The sequence below is a fragment of the Lissotriton helveticus genome, chromosome 1_1 (assembly GCF_964261635.1).
Source record: "Lissotriton helveticus chromosome 1_1, aLisHel1.1, whole genome shotgun sequence".
Taxonomy (NCBI): Eukaryota; Metazoa; Chordata; class Amphibia; order Caudata; family Salamandridae; genus Lissotriton; species Lissotriton helveticus.
In genome coordinates, this window is record NC_136057.1 from 491,857,071 (window position 1) to 491,871,585 (window position 14,515).

The 14,515-nt window shown below is 40.4% G+C and overlaps 1 protein-coding gene across 1 annotated transcript in view; it reads left to right on the top strand.

Annotated features, from left to right (window-relative positions):
- The window catches only part of MTERF2 (mitochondrial transcription termination factor 2), a 98,878-nt gene extending 96,746 nt beyond the window's left edge, over positions 1-2,132 (top strand). Inside the window, exon 2 of the mRNA XM_078673931.1 lies at positions 773-2,132. Coding sequence (XP_078530057.1) covers positions 801-1,994 — 1,194 coding nt within the window. The 5' untranslated portion in view covers positions 773-800 and the 3' untranslated portion in view covers positions 1,995-2,132. The remainder of the gene's footprint in view (positions 1-772) is intronic.
- The last annotated feature ends 12,383 nt before the right edge of the window (positions 2,133-14,515 follow it).

The window sequence follows — 14,515 nt, forward strand, 5'->3', positions numbered from 1 at the left end:
TAAATTAAGTTTTCAGTTTTAAACAACTTCAGTTAGAGATTAGTAGCACCCTATACCACTGCCTTCTCCCTATCCCTATTTACTGAATCGAAAGGTTTGTGATACCACAAACTCGAGTCAACTTCTGTGCAAGGTTAGTACTAAACTGTATAATGGAACTTACTTATGTTTCTACCACATATGATGTAGTTTGCTTCCTTAATAGATCAGGCTGACTCCGCTCCACTTGTAAGTCAGTGTGCTGAAATACAAGCACACTGAAATGTGCTATACCGTATACTTATTATCTAAAACCCTACTCAAAAATAAATTGGCATAAACCTTGAGCTAGGTAATTAAAATTCACTTCTCATACGTCTGTTGCACCTCCAGTTGAATAAGCCTTGTGTGTTATTCCAGAATAACACTTATGGTGTTAAAGTTCTGTAGACGCCTCCATCTGGGTGTTTTCAAAGTTGCCAAGAACAGAAAAAAAAATCGAAAAAGTTAAATGAAAGTAAGACAGGGAATTAAAAGTTGAAACACTGTCTGTTAACCAATTAAAGTGATGGATGCCCTTTACTATTAAAATAGACTGGCTTAACTAGAGAAAATAATACGAAGCCCATGTAAACTCCAAGTATGTCTGAGGGCCATGATACTGAACTGGTAAAAAAGCTGTTGTGAATGAGTGATGCCCATTCTTCCATTCTGGTTAACTTCAGATCCTTGTATATTTTGTTTTCTTCTGAATCAACATAAAAATTAATGTATTTTATATTTTTCATTACAGGTACATATTTGTGGTGTATTACTAAAACATGCTGAAAGCAAGTCACCATACTTTCGCAAACATGTTCAGATTAACGCAATCTGGTTGCCAGAAGTGCTCCCACCCTTTGGCATTCGTGTCCCTTTTGAGTGCAAGACAAAAACTGACTTGCTTACCATGTTACTGTTACACAGATGAAAGAACATCACAAAAAGAAAATAAACAGATGTTGGACAGCCTCTACAGACTAACTGTGGACGTTCACAAAATTCGAAGATTGAAGTCGTGGGTTCTTTTAAGGGACAAAGCGTACGTTCAAGAAACTGCTAATATTTTAACAGATATGGGAGCGAATAGTACCACCGTTGCTTCAGTTTTGGAACGCTGTCCCGAGGCAATCCTACAGCCTCCTGAAGTGATTAAAGCTCAGCAATATCTTTGGCGATCAGTGTATCCCGACGACAAGGAATTGGTTAAAAACATAGAACGGTTTCCTGAATCTTTCTTCACTTTCATACACAAGGAGAATCAGACAAATAATATCCAGTACTTTCAAGAGCTGGGAATAAAGAAGAAAATTATGAGTCGATTTTTTGTCACTGCACCGGAGATCTTTTGTAACTCTGTTGATAAAAACAAGAGAATGATCGAGGCATTGCAGGAGAGCTACCTCAAACTTGGTGGCTCAGAAGTCAATATGACAGTCTGGTTGGTAAAGTTATTGTGCCAAGACCCATTTATTTTGTCAAAGTCTCCTGGGGCAGTAAAAAACAATTTGGAATATTTCCAGAAACTAGGTTTCACAGATTCAGAGGTTTTGAGACTCTTGTCCAAGTTAAAAGGGCTTCTTTTTAATGTCACTAGTAACAATATGGAGAGCAGCGCTGTTTACACTAAAAACATCTTTAAATGTAACGACAAAGAGTTAAAGCAAATTATTTTGAACTGTCCTGCCCTCCTTTACTATACTGTTCCTGTTTTAAGAGAGAGGATTGAGGGGCTGTTAACAGAAGGCATTTCTATGGAACAGATTAAGAAATCACCCTCTGTATTGGAACTAACGACCCAGATTGTGCAGCACAGGATAAAGAAAATCGGTAGTTTAGGATACAATAAAAAATATATGCAGCCAGAACAGTTGATTGGTACAAAAAAGGATTTTGAAGTCAGCTTCAATAAAATTCAGCCAAAGTCACAGCGCCCATTGTTTAATCCAGTTGCCCCTTTGGATGTAGATGATTAGTATAATCTTTAGATTTATTGTATAAAATGATGAAAACACTCAAATAAAGTTTAATGTCAAGACATCAGAAATGTTTAATAGTATTGCGCGTCAAACACTGTAACATGAAAATATACACATGCAGTGACCTTGAGAAAACGTATACATGGTTTTCTTTGACTGTAATTAAGTATGTGGGAGAGGTGTATGTGGCAGTATATAAGCTGTATGAGCCTATTTCAGTCTGAATATCTAGCACGAATGTGAGAGTTAAATCGCCAAGATAAAGTTCCTGGTATTTGACAACAAACAGCAATTACATAGAACCTGGCTCAAAAACATAATTCCCCCTCAACTATCAACAACAGTAAATCATTCGGATCCACTCTTTGACAACAACCTCACCCTCAAAGGATAGTTCACTAAGATGACCTAGTACCAGCTCCCATATGCCGCACTGGTTTTCCTGAAAGACATCCTACATGCTGCAGCATGATTCACCAAGGACCTGAAGAAATTATGGTAGGAAAAAAACAATACACTGAGAGGGGTTTGTGGTTAGTGGGCACTCATTTCAAATAGATGTTCCAGGGATTGGATGATGTTGATCATTAAAACCGCTACGGAGGTTATATCTATCCTAAATAAAGAGATTGAAGAGCTGGAAGAAAAACTTAAAAAAGACAACAGTGTTGCGGAAGGAAAAAGGAAACTGGAGGAAATCTTTTATGCACTAGATTCTTTTTCTGAGTACCTCCTAAAAAGAAAAACTTAACAAGGCTATTTGCCTATTTTCCCAAGAACGCGCTTATCCTTAACTCACCACAAACTTTTATACCATCAGTGATGAGATTTCCTCTGACGCAGGCACCCCCCCCGTTGGGGTAATAGGCGCGTGAGAACTTTTTCTGATACCACAGACTCTGACGGTGAGGTTCCCTCGCATTATAATCCAAATTACCAATCAAGACAGGACCAATTCGATATACCTCCAATATATAACTGTTTTTTAGGCAATCAAAGGGGAAACTTCCGCCCCAGAATTCGGAACCAACAACAAAGGATTTACCGTCAAGAGCAAGACCAACCTCAGAAGTACATACTAACGCGCAACCAGCAATACTGGAAAACTTAAATTGTATTCCAGTGTTTAACTTGTCTTCCAACAACATAGATTCCAAGGCTGTCACCCTGCTGTCCAGAGGACTTTTCTCTGTCCCCACCACTAGTTTCAATAAGTGGAACTCATGAAGTACCTCCATCTGTTCTTCTGTAGAATAAGATTAAAAACGTGTTTTTAAACCAGACCTCCCGCTGATACCCCTGACAATCTATCTGGCCTGAAACTGCCATCCGAGTTCACTCCTAACCTTGACTCCCTTGATCGGAGGTAGAAATCTTTGAGAAAGCAGTGATTATGGAAATGCAGAAAGTCATCAAATATGTCCCTAAACCTCCTTAAAACATCTCTAAAGAGAATGCCGCCCTGCAATCCTTGAAAGACAATAGAAATCTTACAATCAAACCGTGCGACAAGGGATGGGGCATTGTCATCTTCGACACCCCACCATATGTGGAGAAGATGAACAGTCTACCTGGGGTTACTAGACACTATAAGATGATCACTGCTAACCCGGAGACTAGTCTGAAACACAGAATCCTCAGAATGGTGGAAACTGCTGTCGACAGTGGACACATTTGTTCTAAAGAGGTGGAATTTCTAACTCCCTCCTGTACTTGTATACCAATCATATACGGAGTTCCGAAAACTCACAAAGATGAATGCAATCCTCCACTGAGACCTATAGTATCCACCATTAGGGCTGCCACTGAACCCCTCCCAAAATATGTCTTATCGATTCTTGAAACCCTTAGTTTGTAACCTTACATCCTACAATAAGGATACAGGGCACTTTGTTTCAAAGACTGAGAATACCCCTTACTACTATGATAGCGAACTCCTGGTCACCATGGACCTGGAGTCCTTGTACACGAATATCCCCCAAGAAGGAGTCATGAAAGTGCTCCGAGAGATCTTCCAGTCAGACCCCAGTATAACTAACTCATTATTTATCCTTCAATGCCTGGACATTGTATTAGGAAAAAATTTCTTTGAGTTTAATGACACCTACTACCAGCAAGTTAAGGGAGTGAGTATCGGTGCGGCCTGTGCCCCAAATATAGCATGCCTTTACATGGGACACTTTGAGGCACAGAATATATATAACAAGATGGCCCCCTTCTTTGAAAATGTCCACTCGAGGTCGCAATTGATCGACGACTTTTTCCTCATATGGAAGGGCGACAAGGAAACCCTGGATGAATTCACTACCTGGATTAACCTGCTGATCCTAACCTCAAGTTTACTGCGTAATCCAGCAATATCAATCTTGAATTTCTCGACGTCTGGATTGAGTACCAAGACTCCCGACTACAAGTTTTCATTATACACCAAGTCTTCGGCTAGAGACACTTTATTACAGTTCAGCAGCTTCCACCCTGGCTGCCAGAAGGAGGGTATCCCTTTCAGCCAGTTTCTCTTCTTGCGGAGAAATCGTACGAGCATGAATGATTTTTTAAAATAGGCTGATATCCTGAAAGAAAAATTGCTCGATAGAGGATACACAATGAGACTGATTAAAGACTCCTTGAAGATATTATAACCGGGAAGCCATGTTTCAACCTAAGAACACTGAGCAATTAGAAAATTGGTATGTGTGACCAAGCATTCCAATCTTAATCACAAGATACGCCAGACCATCAACTCCCAATGACATTTACTGAATAAGGACAACTGTGAGCAAAAGTTACCTAAACCCTTGTTTGCGTTCAGAAGAAACAAATATCTTAAATCACTTGGTAAGAGCCAAGAGCCCTGTATGCAAACCTTTTTGCAAAAAATATCTTAAATCACTTGGTAAGAGCCAAGAGCCCTGTATGCAAACCTTTTTGCAAAACATCTATCACAGGGATTCAGCCTATCAAAGGGAACCACTGATGTGGCTCCAGCCAAGCATGCCCTAATGCCATAGTAAGTGATAGCATTCGAGTGAACAAACAAACTGTATTTCTTTCTAAAATGACCAACTGCCATTCATCAAACGTTATATATTTAATTCTCTGTCCGTGCAAACTAGCCTACGTTGGCGAAACCAGCAGAAAATGTAGAAAGAGAATTGTTGAATATAAGTCTAACATGAGACTTAAGAAACACTCTGCCCCCCTGGTCAATCATTGGTTGGAGGCAGCCCATGTAGAGAGCGATCTTAGATGGTCTCTTCTGGTGAAAGTGCAATCACAGGCAGGAAGGGACCTGACTGCCATCAGAAAGAAGAGAGCAGTCTTTTGGATCTTTCTTCTTAACTTGCAAGAGAAAGGATTAAATGAAGCCATGGGAGAATGCGATCTTCTGATAGATCTACACCCGACGTGAGTCCGACTTTCCCTAGGGCCCCAGACTTACTTGATCGATGTTGTCTGCATAATTAGTTGTTCCACCTAAACTGAACTTCCATTTCTTTATATGAATGAATTCCTTTTCATCCCCACTTGTGATGTTTTTTCAGAATCACGTACAAAATATCGACCTACAGAAATATCAACGTAGGAATATCGAAGGCAAGAATATGGACATCCTATCTACAACATGGTAAGTTAAAAAATATCGCTGTTTAAAATATCGTAATTAAAAATATCGTTTTTTTCTGTTAAAAAAATGTGTAAAATAAAGTGAATAATACTTATAAATAAAATAGACATAGTAAAAAATATTTAATAATGTTTACAATTAATAAATGCATATATAATAATAAAAAATTAATTAAACATATATATAATATATACTTAATAATAAGTTTTAATAATTATTGCAACTTATAAATTAATACAAAATATTATACATTACAAATACATCTACACACATAAAACAATAACATAAATAAAAAGTAAATAATTATGTTTAATAAATAAAATAAAAATATATATATATACTTTCAATATTTTAAAAATTAATGATATACTACATTATCTAAAATAATAAACAAATATTAAATAGCTAAATAAATAAAACTACTATTTAAAGTCCCAAAAAAACGACACTACAGAAAACGTTGGAAAGCTTAGAACTTAAAATTACTATTCCCTCTCCAGAAAATGCAACAGTAGGGAAAGCGTTGGATAACGTATCGGTAAAAATGACTATTCCCACTCCAGAGAGTGCAACAGTAGGGAAAGCGTTGGATAGCGTAGGGGTAAAAATTACTATTCCAACTCCGGAGAGTGCGACAGTAGGGAAAACGTTGGATAGCGTAGGGGTACAAATTACTATTCCCACTCCAGAGAGTGCAACAGTAGGGAAAGCGTTGGATGGCGTAGGGGTAAACATTACTATTCCAACTCCAGAGAGTGCAACAGTAGGGAAAGCGTTGGATAGCGTAGGGGTAAAAATTACTATTCCAACTCCAGAGAGTGCAACAGTAGGGAAAGCGTTGGATAGCGTAGGGGTAAAAATTACTATTCCCACTCCAGAGAGTGCAACAGTAGGGAAAGCGTTGGATAGCGTAGGGGTAAGAATTACTATTCCCACTCCAGAGAGTGCAACAGTAGGGAAAGCGTTGGATAGCATAGGGGTAAAGATTACTATTCCCACTACAGAGAGTGCAACAGTAGGGAAAGCGTTGGATAGGGTAGGGGTAAAAACTACTATTGCCACTCCAGTGAGTACAACAGTAGGAAAAGCGTTGGATAGCCTAGGGGTAAAAATTACTATTCCAACTCCAGAGAGTGCAACAGTAGGGAAAGCGTTGGATAGCGTAGGGGTAAATCTTACTATTCCCACTCCAGAGAGTGCAACAGTAGGGAAAGCGTTGGATAGCGAAGGGGTAAAAATTAATATTCCCACTCCAGAGAGTGCAACAGTAGGGAAAGCGTTGGATAGCGTAGGGTAAAAAACTATTATTCCCACTCCAGGGAGTGCAACTGTAAGAAAAGCGTTGGATAGCGTAGGGGAAAAAACTACTATTCCCACTCCAGTGAGTGCAACAGTAGGAAAAGCATTGGATAGCGTAGGGGTAAAAATTACTATTCCCACTCCTGAGAGTGCAACAGTAGGGAAAGCGTTGGATAGCTTAGGGGTAAAAATTACTATTCCTACTCCAGAGAGTGCAACAATAGGGAAAGCATTGGATAGCGTAGAAGTTAAATATAACATACTTATAAATAATTTTTGTATTTAAAATAATTAATAATTACATTTTTAAATAACTACACCATTTGCAAATACCCATTAATGATTATTAAAAACCTAATTACAATTGAATAATTCATTAACAATAAATACCAATAAATATTAATAAATATTAGTTACCAAATAATAAGGGGCCCATTAGGATGGCGAGCGGATTGCCCCCGCCAGGCCAGCGGTGGTCACCGCCGGCCTGGTGGGGGCAGTCTGCCCGCCATCTGCTCCGGAATGACCCCCCACCATATTAGTATGGCTGGGGGGTCCGGGGAGGACGGAAAGACCGCCCGCCGCTTTTCCGCCCCGGTCGCTAGCCGACCGGGGCGTAAAAGGGTTTATATGGTGGCGGTGTCTATCAGACACCGCCAGCCATATTAGGATGGGCCTTTGAAGATGCTTGCCACGGAAAAGCATGCAGTCTTTACTATGGGGGCCCCCTGCGGGCCCCCATGGTGAAGGCGAGGTGGGGGTGCACATGGGGGGTACCTGTGAGACCCCCCTGCATTTCCATACACAATGTGGCAGGCACTGCACGTTGCCTGCCACTGTGTGTGCAAATGCATCCAATGCATTCATAACATTACGGCGGGTGCCGGTGTGAACACCGCCCGCCGCAATGTTATGAATCCATGATGCGCCCGCCTGTGTGGCGGGCGCATCATAATAGCCATGGCAGGACCGCCGCTCCAATCGCGGGCGGTCCCGTTTTGCACGGGATGGCGGGCGGGCAAAGTCCGCCCGCCATCTTAATGGGGGCCTAAATATTAAACAATAAAAAAAATCTGAACAAACATATTCATTATTAAAAATTATTTTTTATACCAAATCATTAATTACCGATTAATAAAAAATTATTTCTAATTAATAAAAATAATTACCAATTAAAAATATTTATTGGCAATTAAAAAAATGAATTACCAATAAAAAAATGAATTACCAATTACAAACATTCATTACCAATTAAAATAATTAATTACCAATTAAAAGAATTAATTGCCAATTAACAATTAATTAAAAATAAAATAATTATCAATACCAATAAATAATAATAAATCATTACTTAATTACAATTAAATTACATTATATTAACAATACATTATTTAATAGTACACAATTCCCCTATAAACCCACAACCCGCTACAGAACGCAAAAATTTATTAAAATTAATTTACAATTCCTAAAAATGTATAATTAATTTAGTATAAATAAATTACTTCCCACCCTATTCCCCTATAAACCCACAACCCGCTCCGGTACTATAAAAATAAAATTGACTTAAAAATAACATTATTAATATATAAAAATAGTGCACATATATTTTAAAACAAGTAAAATACTTAATAACACAAACATATTAAATAATAAAATACACAACAATAACACAAAAATATTGATATTAGTAACATCGAGATTAGTAACATAGATATATTTGATATCGATATTACTAACTTCGATATTACTTACAAAGATATAAAAAAAATCGATATTACTTACCTTGGGGTCGATATTCTGTCCAACGATATTCTTGACCCCGGTATTCTGTACCTTCGATATTTCCAACTCGATATTTCTGTAGGTCGATATTAAGGAATCGATATTTAGACTGCACCGTTTTTTCACTTATGTAGGTGAGAATTATTTCTTCCTCTTCTCATCTACATCTCCTTTTTATATTAGCCTTTACTGATTCATTATTAAGCTAATATATCATTGGTCTTCATCAAAGTGCAGTCCTCTTTCCATTATTGTGTTTTGATTCCAAGGAAGGAGCCTGACCCATTTGATCTGAATGGCTGCTGAGTCTTGTTTCATCCCCATTTAAACATGCTGAACGCCCCCTCGGGTGCTCAGCTGATTTGGCATTTGGGGGGAGTTTCGTTCCCCGCACGCCGCAGGACGACCATGGCCGCTGCGCTTTATACCTCTTTTTCGGTAAGTCCCGCTTGCATTGCAACCTCTCGATAGGTGCTTCATTTAGAGTCAGCTTTACAGTTGTCATAATCTTTGCTTTCTCATTTTAATTACGCATCTGTAGCTACTGGCCCCTGCCCCAGAGCATGTGTTCCACTTTGCTTTCCCTCAGGGCATTGTGGGTCTGCGTCTCCCCATTCCTTTAATTTGACATAGACTCGTAAGTCATTTTTCCTACTTGTGCCTCGACTGACCGACTCAAAGACACATGTCAATCCTGTGGTGTCTCTTTAGATTATTTACCCTCTCCTGCTGTATGACTATCTACGTCTTTACTTATATTGTTTTTTTGCATATATGTATAACTAATAGGGATATTTCTTTATCCCGCAATCTTAACTAGCTTTCTGTAGCATATCTCTGTGATGCCTCTTTTTAATTTGCTGGCGTCCAGTCGTTTTGGACCTTTTGATACATCACATTTAAATATTTATTGCCTGGCTATTATACACTCCACCCTTGTAGAGATGCTCGCTGTCTCTATACATTTTCCGATCCCCCAGCTGTTCATTTGGGTGGCATCTCTCTCCCCCTGAGGCACTATTTATTTATTTACTTTGTGTGTTTTTATTATTTCTGTAGATGTATTCTGAACACTGCTGAATACGTGTCATTGAGCGCTACTCTCTTGGAGATTGGTCTAACTCCAAAAACAATTCTTTCGCATTGTGAACTACACTATAAGTGGATTCAGATGACCATTTGTTTGTCCACACCTCAGCTGTATCTATTTAAGTATCTTGGTAAGCAGAATACCATCTTTTCTGATTTCTGGATTAGCCTATCGATTCCTGAGATTCTTCTCCTTCTATGTTTTTATATTATGTCCTTTATCCCTGTTGTTGAGCCTTTTTTCAACCCACTCTGTTACTGCTGATGGCTTGACTAGATACTTCAAATTCAGGTATACTTTGTATTTGTATTGTACTATATAACTTTCTTGAATCTAGTATCACCATAATATTCAGGACTTTTTCACTAGGGGAGTCTCAGGTGAACTCTTAGTTAACTTACAAGTCTTTCACTATTGGGATTCCTTGGACTTTCCCTATATTCTTCTGTCAATCTCTGTCTATCTTCCCTGTGCCCACTCTTTCCTTTGATTAAAACAAGTTGATTCTGGAGACGCGTGAGCATCTGAAACAAGATGGCCACCGCCTGCTGAGCCCCGCCCGATTTTTGGCCAAATAATGACGATTTTTATTTCAAATTATTGCACAAAATGAGGTTGCTGTAATATTGATGTGCATATCTATTGCTGTGAAGCTTTTCGAGGTCTTTTCATCAATCAATCAATCAATCAGTAACTTGTAAAGAGCACTACTTACCCGTGAGGGTCTCAAGACGCTGAGGGGGGGGAGCTGCTACTGCTCAAAGAGCCAAGTCTTGAGGAGCTTCCTGAAGGTGAGCAGGTCCTGGGCCTATCGCAGCTGGGTGAGGAGAGTGTTCCAGGTTTTGGCGGCGAGGAAGGAGAAGGATCTGCCGCCGGAGGTGGTTCGTTGGATGCGCGGGACAGCGGCGAGGGCGAGGCTGGTGGAGCGGAGCTGGCGGACGGGGTGTAGAAGTTGAGTCTGCTGTTCAGGTAGGCTGGTCAGCTGTTATGGAGTGCTTTGTGTGCGTGGGTGAGGAGCTTGAAAGTGATCATCTTGTTGCCGGGGAGCCAATGCAGGTCTCTAAGGTGAGGGGTGATGTGGCTGCGTCGAGGGATGTTGAGGATCAGGCGGGCGGAGGCGTTCTGGATGCGTTGCAGTTGTTGTAGGTGTTGGCCGGGATTCCTGCATAGAGTGTGTTGCTGTAGTCCAGTCTGCTGCTGACGAGGGCTGGGTCACCGTTCTTCTGGTTTCGGTCGGGATCCATTTGTAGATTCTGCGAAGCATGCGGAGGGTGTTGTAGCAGGAGGAGGAGATGGCGTTGACCTGTCTTGACATGGAGAGGAAGGAGTCGAGGATGAATCCTAGGTTGCATGCGTGGTCAGTGGGTGTTGGTGCTGTTCCCAGTGTGGTCGGCCACCAGGAGTCGTCCCAGGCAGAGGGGATGGGGCAGAGGATAAGGACTTCTGTCTTGTCCGAGTTCAGTTTCAGGCGGCTGTTCCTCATCCACTCGGCGACAGTCTTCATTCCCTCGTGGAGGTTGGTTTTGGCGGTGTGCGGGTCTTTGGTGAGGGAGAGGATGAGCTGGGTGTCGTCGGCGTAGGAGATGATGGTCAGGTCGTGCTGGCGGGCCACTTGAGCAAGGGAGACCATGTAGACGTTGAACAGGGTCGGGCTGAGGGATGAGCCCTGGGGTACGCCGCAGATGATGTCAGTGGCTTCGGATCGGAAGGGCGGGAGACGGACTCTCTGGGTTCTGCCGGAGAGGAAGGACGTGGTCCAGTCCAGGGCCTTCTTCTGGATTCCGGCTTCTTGGAGGCGTGTCATTAGTGTGCGGTGGCAGACCATGTCGAAGGCAGCTGACAGGTCCAGGTGGATGAGGGCTGAGGTTTCGCCGTTGTCTAGTTGGTGCCTGATGTCGTCTGTGGTGGCGATGAGGGCTGTCTCGGTGCTGTGATTTAGTCTGAACCAGGACTGGGATGGGTCTAGGATGTTGTTGTCTTCGAGGTGACGGGTCAGCTGCATGTTGATGATTTTCTCGATTACCTTTACCGGGAAGAGGAGCAGGGAGATGGGGCGGAAGTTCATCGGTGGCAGTGGTATTTTATCCCTTCCTGCTTCAGCTCCCAGCCCTGCTTTGAGGTAATGACTGGCTTGTCTATCAGGGGGGCGGAGTAATTGCTTAAGAGAGGGCCTGGCTTTGGCCCAACCACTACCACAGTCAGTTTTAGCTGCTGCACCTTTCATATTTTCACACTTTCCTCAGCAATTATCACTCTAATTTCTAGTTTTTCTCAGCAATTATTACATCTTGTTTTATTTTTTTTATATTCATTGCAAGTTTATTTATTTAAACAAAAGCATGGATCATAAGAATGTGCAAACACCTTATAACAAAAGGAAGCTACAGGTTTAACCTCCTCCTGTTACATCTAAAGTGGTTGAGTCGAGTGAACCTTCTTTATCATTGATTCTTGACGAAATTCAAGCTCTTCGTGCCAACACAGACTCGATTGCAACAGACGTTAAACACTTGCGCAAGGACATGGCTAATATGTCAATTAAAATAAATGACAAAGTTAAAATCAACCCTTTTTTCTCCACTTGTGGCAAAAATCTCTCCTATGTCTGCTCACCTTCTGGATATGGAAAATCGTAATAGACAATATAATTCATGCATTTTTAACTTGCCAGAGGATGTTGAAGGTTCCAATTGCAGATTATATTTGGAGAATCTGATTCCTGGTCTTCTAAACATCAAGTTTCCAGAGAAATTTGAAATGGATTAGTCGCATAGGATTCCATCACATCGTAATCCATGCCACACAAAACCTGACAAATGATTTTTAAAGTTCTTCGCCACCATCACTTGATTTTGATAAGAATAGCTGCACGAGAAATTCCTTCTTTGATGGTCAATGGAAATAAAAAAATTATTCACCGAGACTTTGCTAAAGAAACTGTTTCTATTCGCAAGGACTTTACTGCTCTTCGTCCTCAGCTCAGAATTCTTGGATTTAAATATGGTATTTTTGTCCCATCAATAATGCGCATTTGCAAAGATAGTTTCTCTAAATCCTTCCATCGACCTGAAGAGTTAAAATTGTTCCTGAATCAGCATTCACAGCATTCAATTGATACTCATGACTCTGCTACCTGAACATCAGTTTTATGGATTTTCCTGACAACTTTTATGGTTATACTTACAGGGGGCTCCAACGGTTTCAGTCATGCTTGTAAAGTGTTTGTGCGTTTCATTCCTATTATTAATGTTTAGTGTTTGTAATTTTTTCTGTTTTATTCGTTTTCTTTCTCTTTCCCCTCTCTTTTCATCATACGTTTTGGAGTTATTATTTTTCTCTCTCTACCTACATCTTTGTCTCCTCTTCGTGACCTTCCTTTTCTTTCTTTTTCACTATGGCTAGTATTCATAATATTAAGATAGTTTCTTTAATTGTCAAAGGGCTACGTCATCCTGTTAAACGTACGAACATTTTAGATTATTTGGGTAGTTGTAATGCGGATATTTGCTTTATACCAGGTTGGTTGATAGTATAATTTATCTCCTGCAAATGGCAAGAAAAATTGCTATTTTTTTTGCAAAAAGATTTCATTGTCAAATTCTGAGTACATTTTCAGATACAGATGGAAGATATGTTGTTGCTAAAATTAAAGTTCATGATTCGGTTATGTTTTTATTAAACGTTTATGGTCCCACTGCTGATGATCCTCACTTATGGTCTGTCTTGGCAACTTAAGTTCTCAAATTAGATAACATTCCTCTTATAGTTTGTGGAGATTTTAATGTTATATCAGACCCCTTATTAGATAGATTATCTCTTACTAAATGTTGACCTCATACATACTACAAAGCTAGTTGACATTGGGAGATTACATTGCCCAGAAATGTTTTTTACATTTTTTTCTAACACACATAATTGTCATTCTAGGCTTGATTATCTATTAATTTCCAGACAACTGATTAAATCCGTGGTCACTCCTAATATTGGTAATATTGATATTTCGGATCATGCCTTAATTTAGTTTATTTTGAAATTGAACTCTAATGTTGTAACGCAATCCAGATGGAGAATGAATACTAGTATTGTTCTTAGTGAACAAAATAAATCTAAACTCTTCAATGCTATACATGATTACTTTCTTCTTAATGTTATGTTATGTTATGTTAATTATTTTTGTACCGCGCACAGCTGCCCCAGCAAAGGGGCGTCCTGGCGCCATAAGAAGGTATACACAACACAGCATAAAAGAGACTCAATCAAAGATTTTTATTGAAAAGAAAAGTTTTGATAGCCCGTCTGAACTGGAGTAGATCATCCAGAGCCCCAGTCTCAGCGGGAAGGGAGTTCCACAACTTTGCGGCCACTACTCGAAAGGAGCGGCCACCTGTCCTACTCAACCTGAAACGTGGGACAACCGACAAGTTCTGACCCATCGATCTCAAGGATCGGGAGGGGACGTAAGGGGTCAAGAGGTTCGTCAGGATTAAGGGGGCCATGCCTTTTAAGATTCTAAAAGCCAGGCAAAGCACCTTGAACTCGATCCTCTGACCAACAGGCAGCCAGTGGAGCACTTGGAGTGTTCTCGAAACCGAACATCGCCTGGGCAAACCCACCACCACTCTGGCTGCTGCGTTCTGCACTCGCTGCAACCGCGTAAATTCAGCCTGGTTGATTCCTGCCAGCAGCGCACTGGCATAGTCTATCCTAGATAGTACTGAG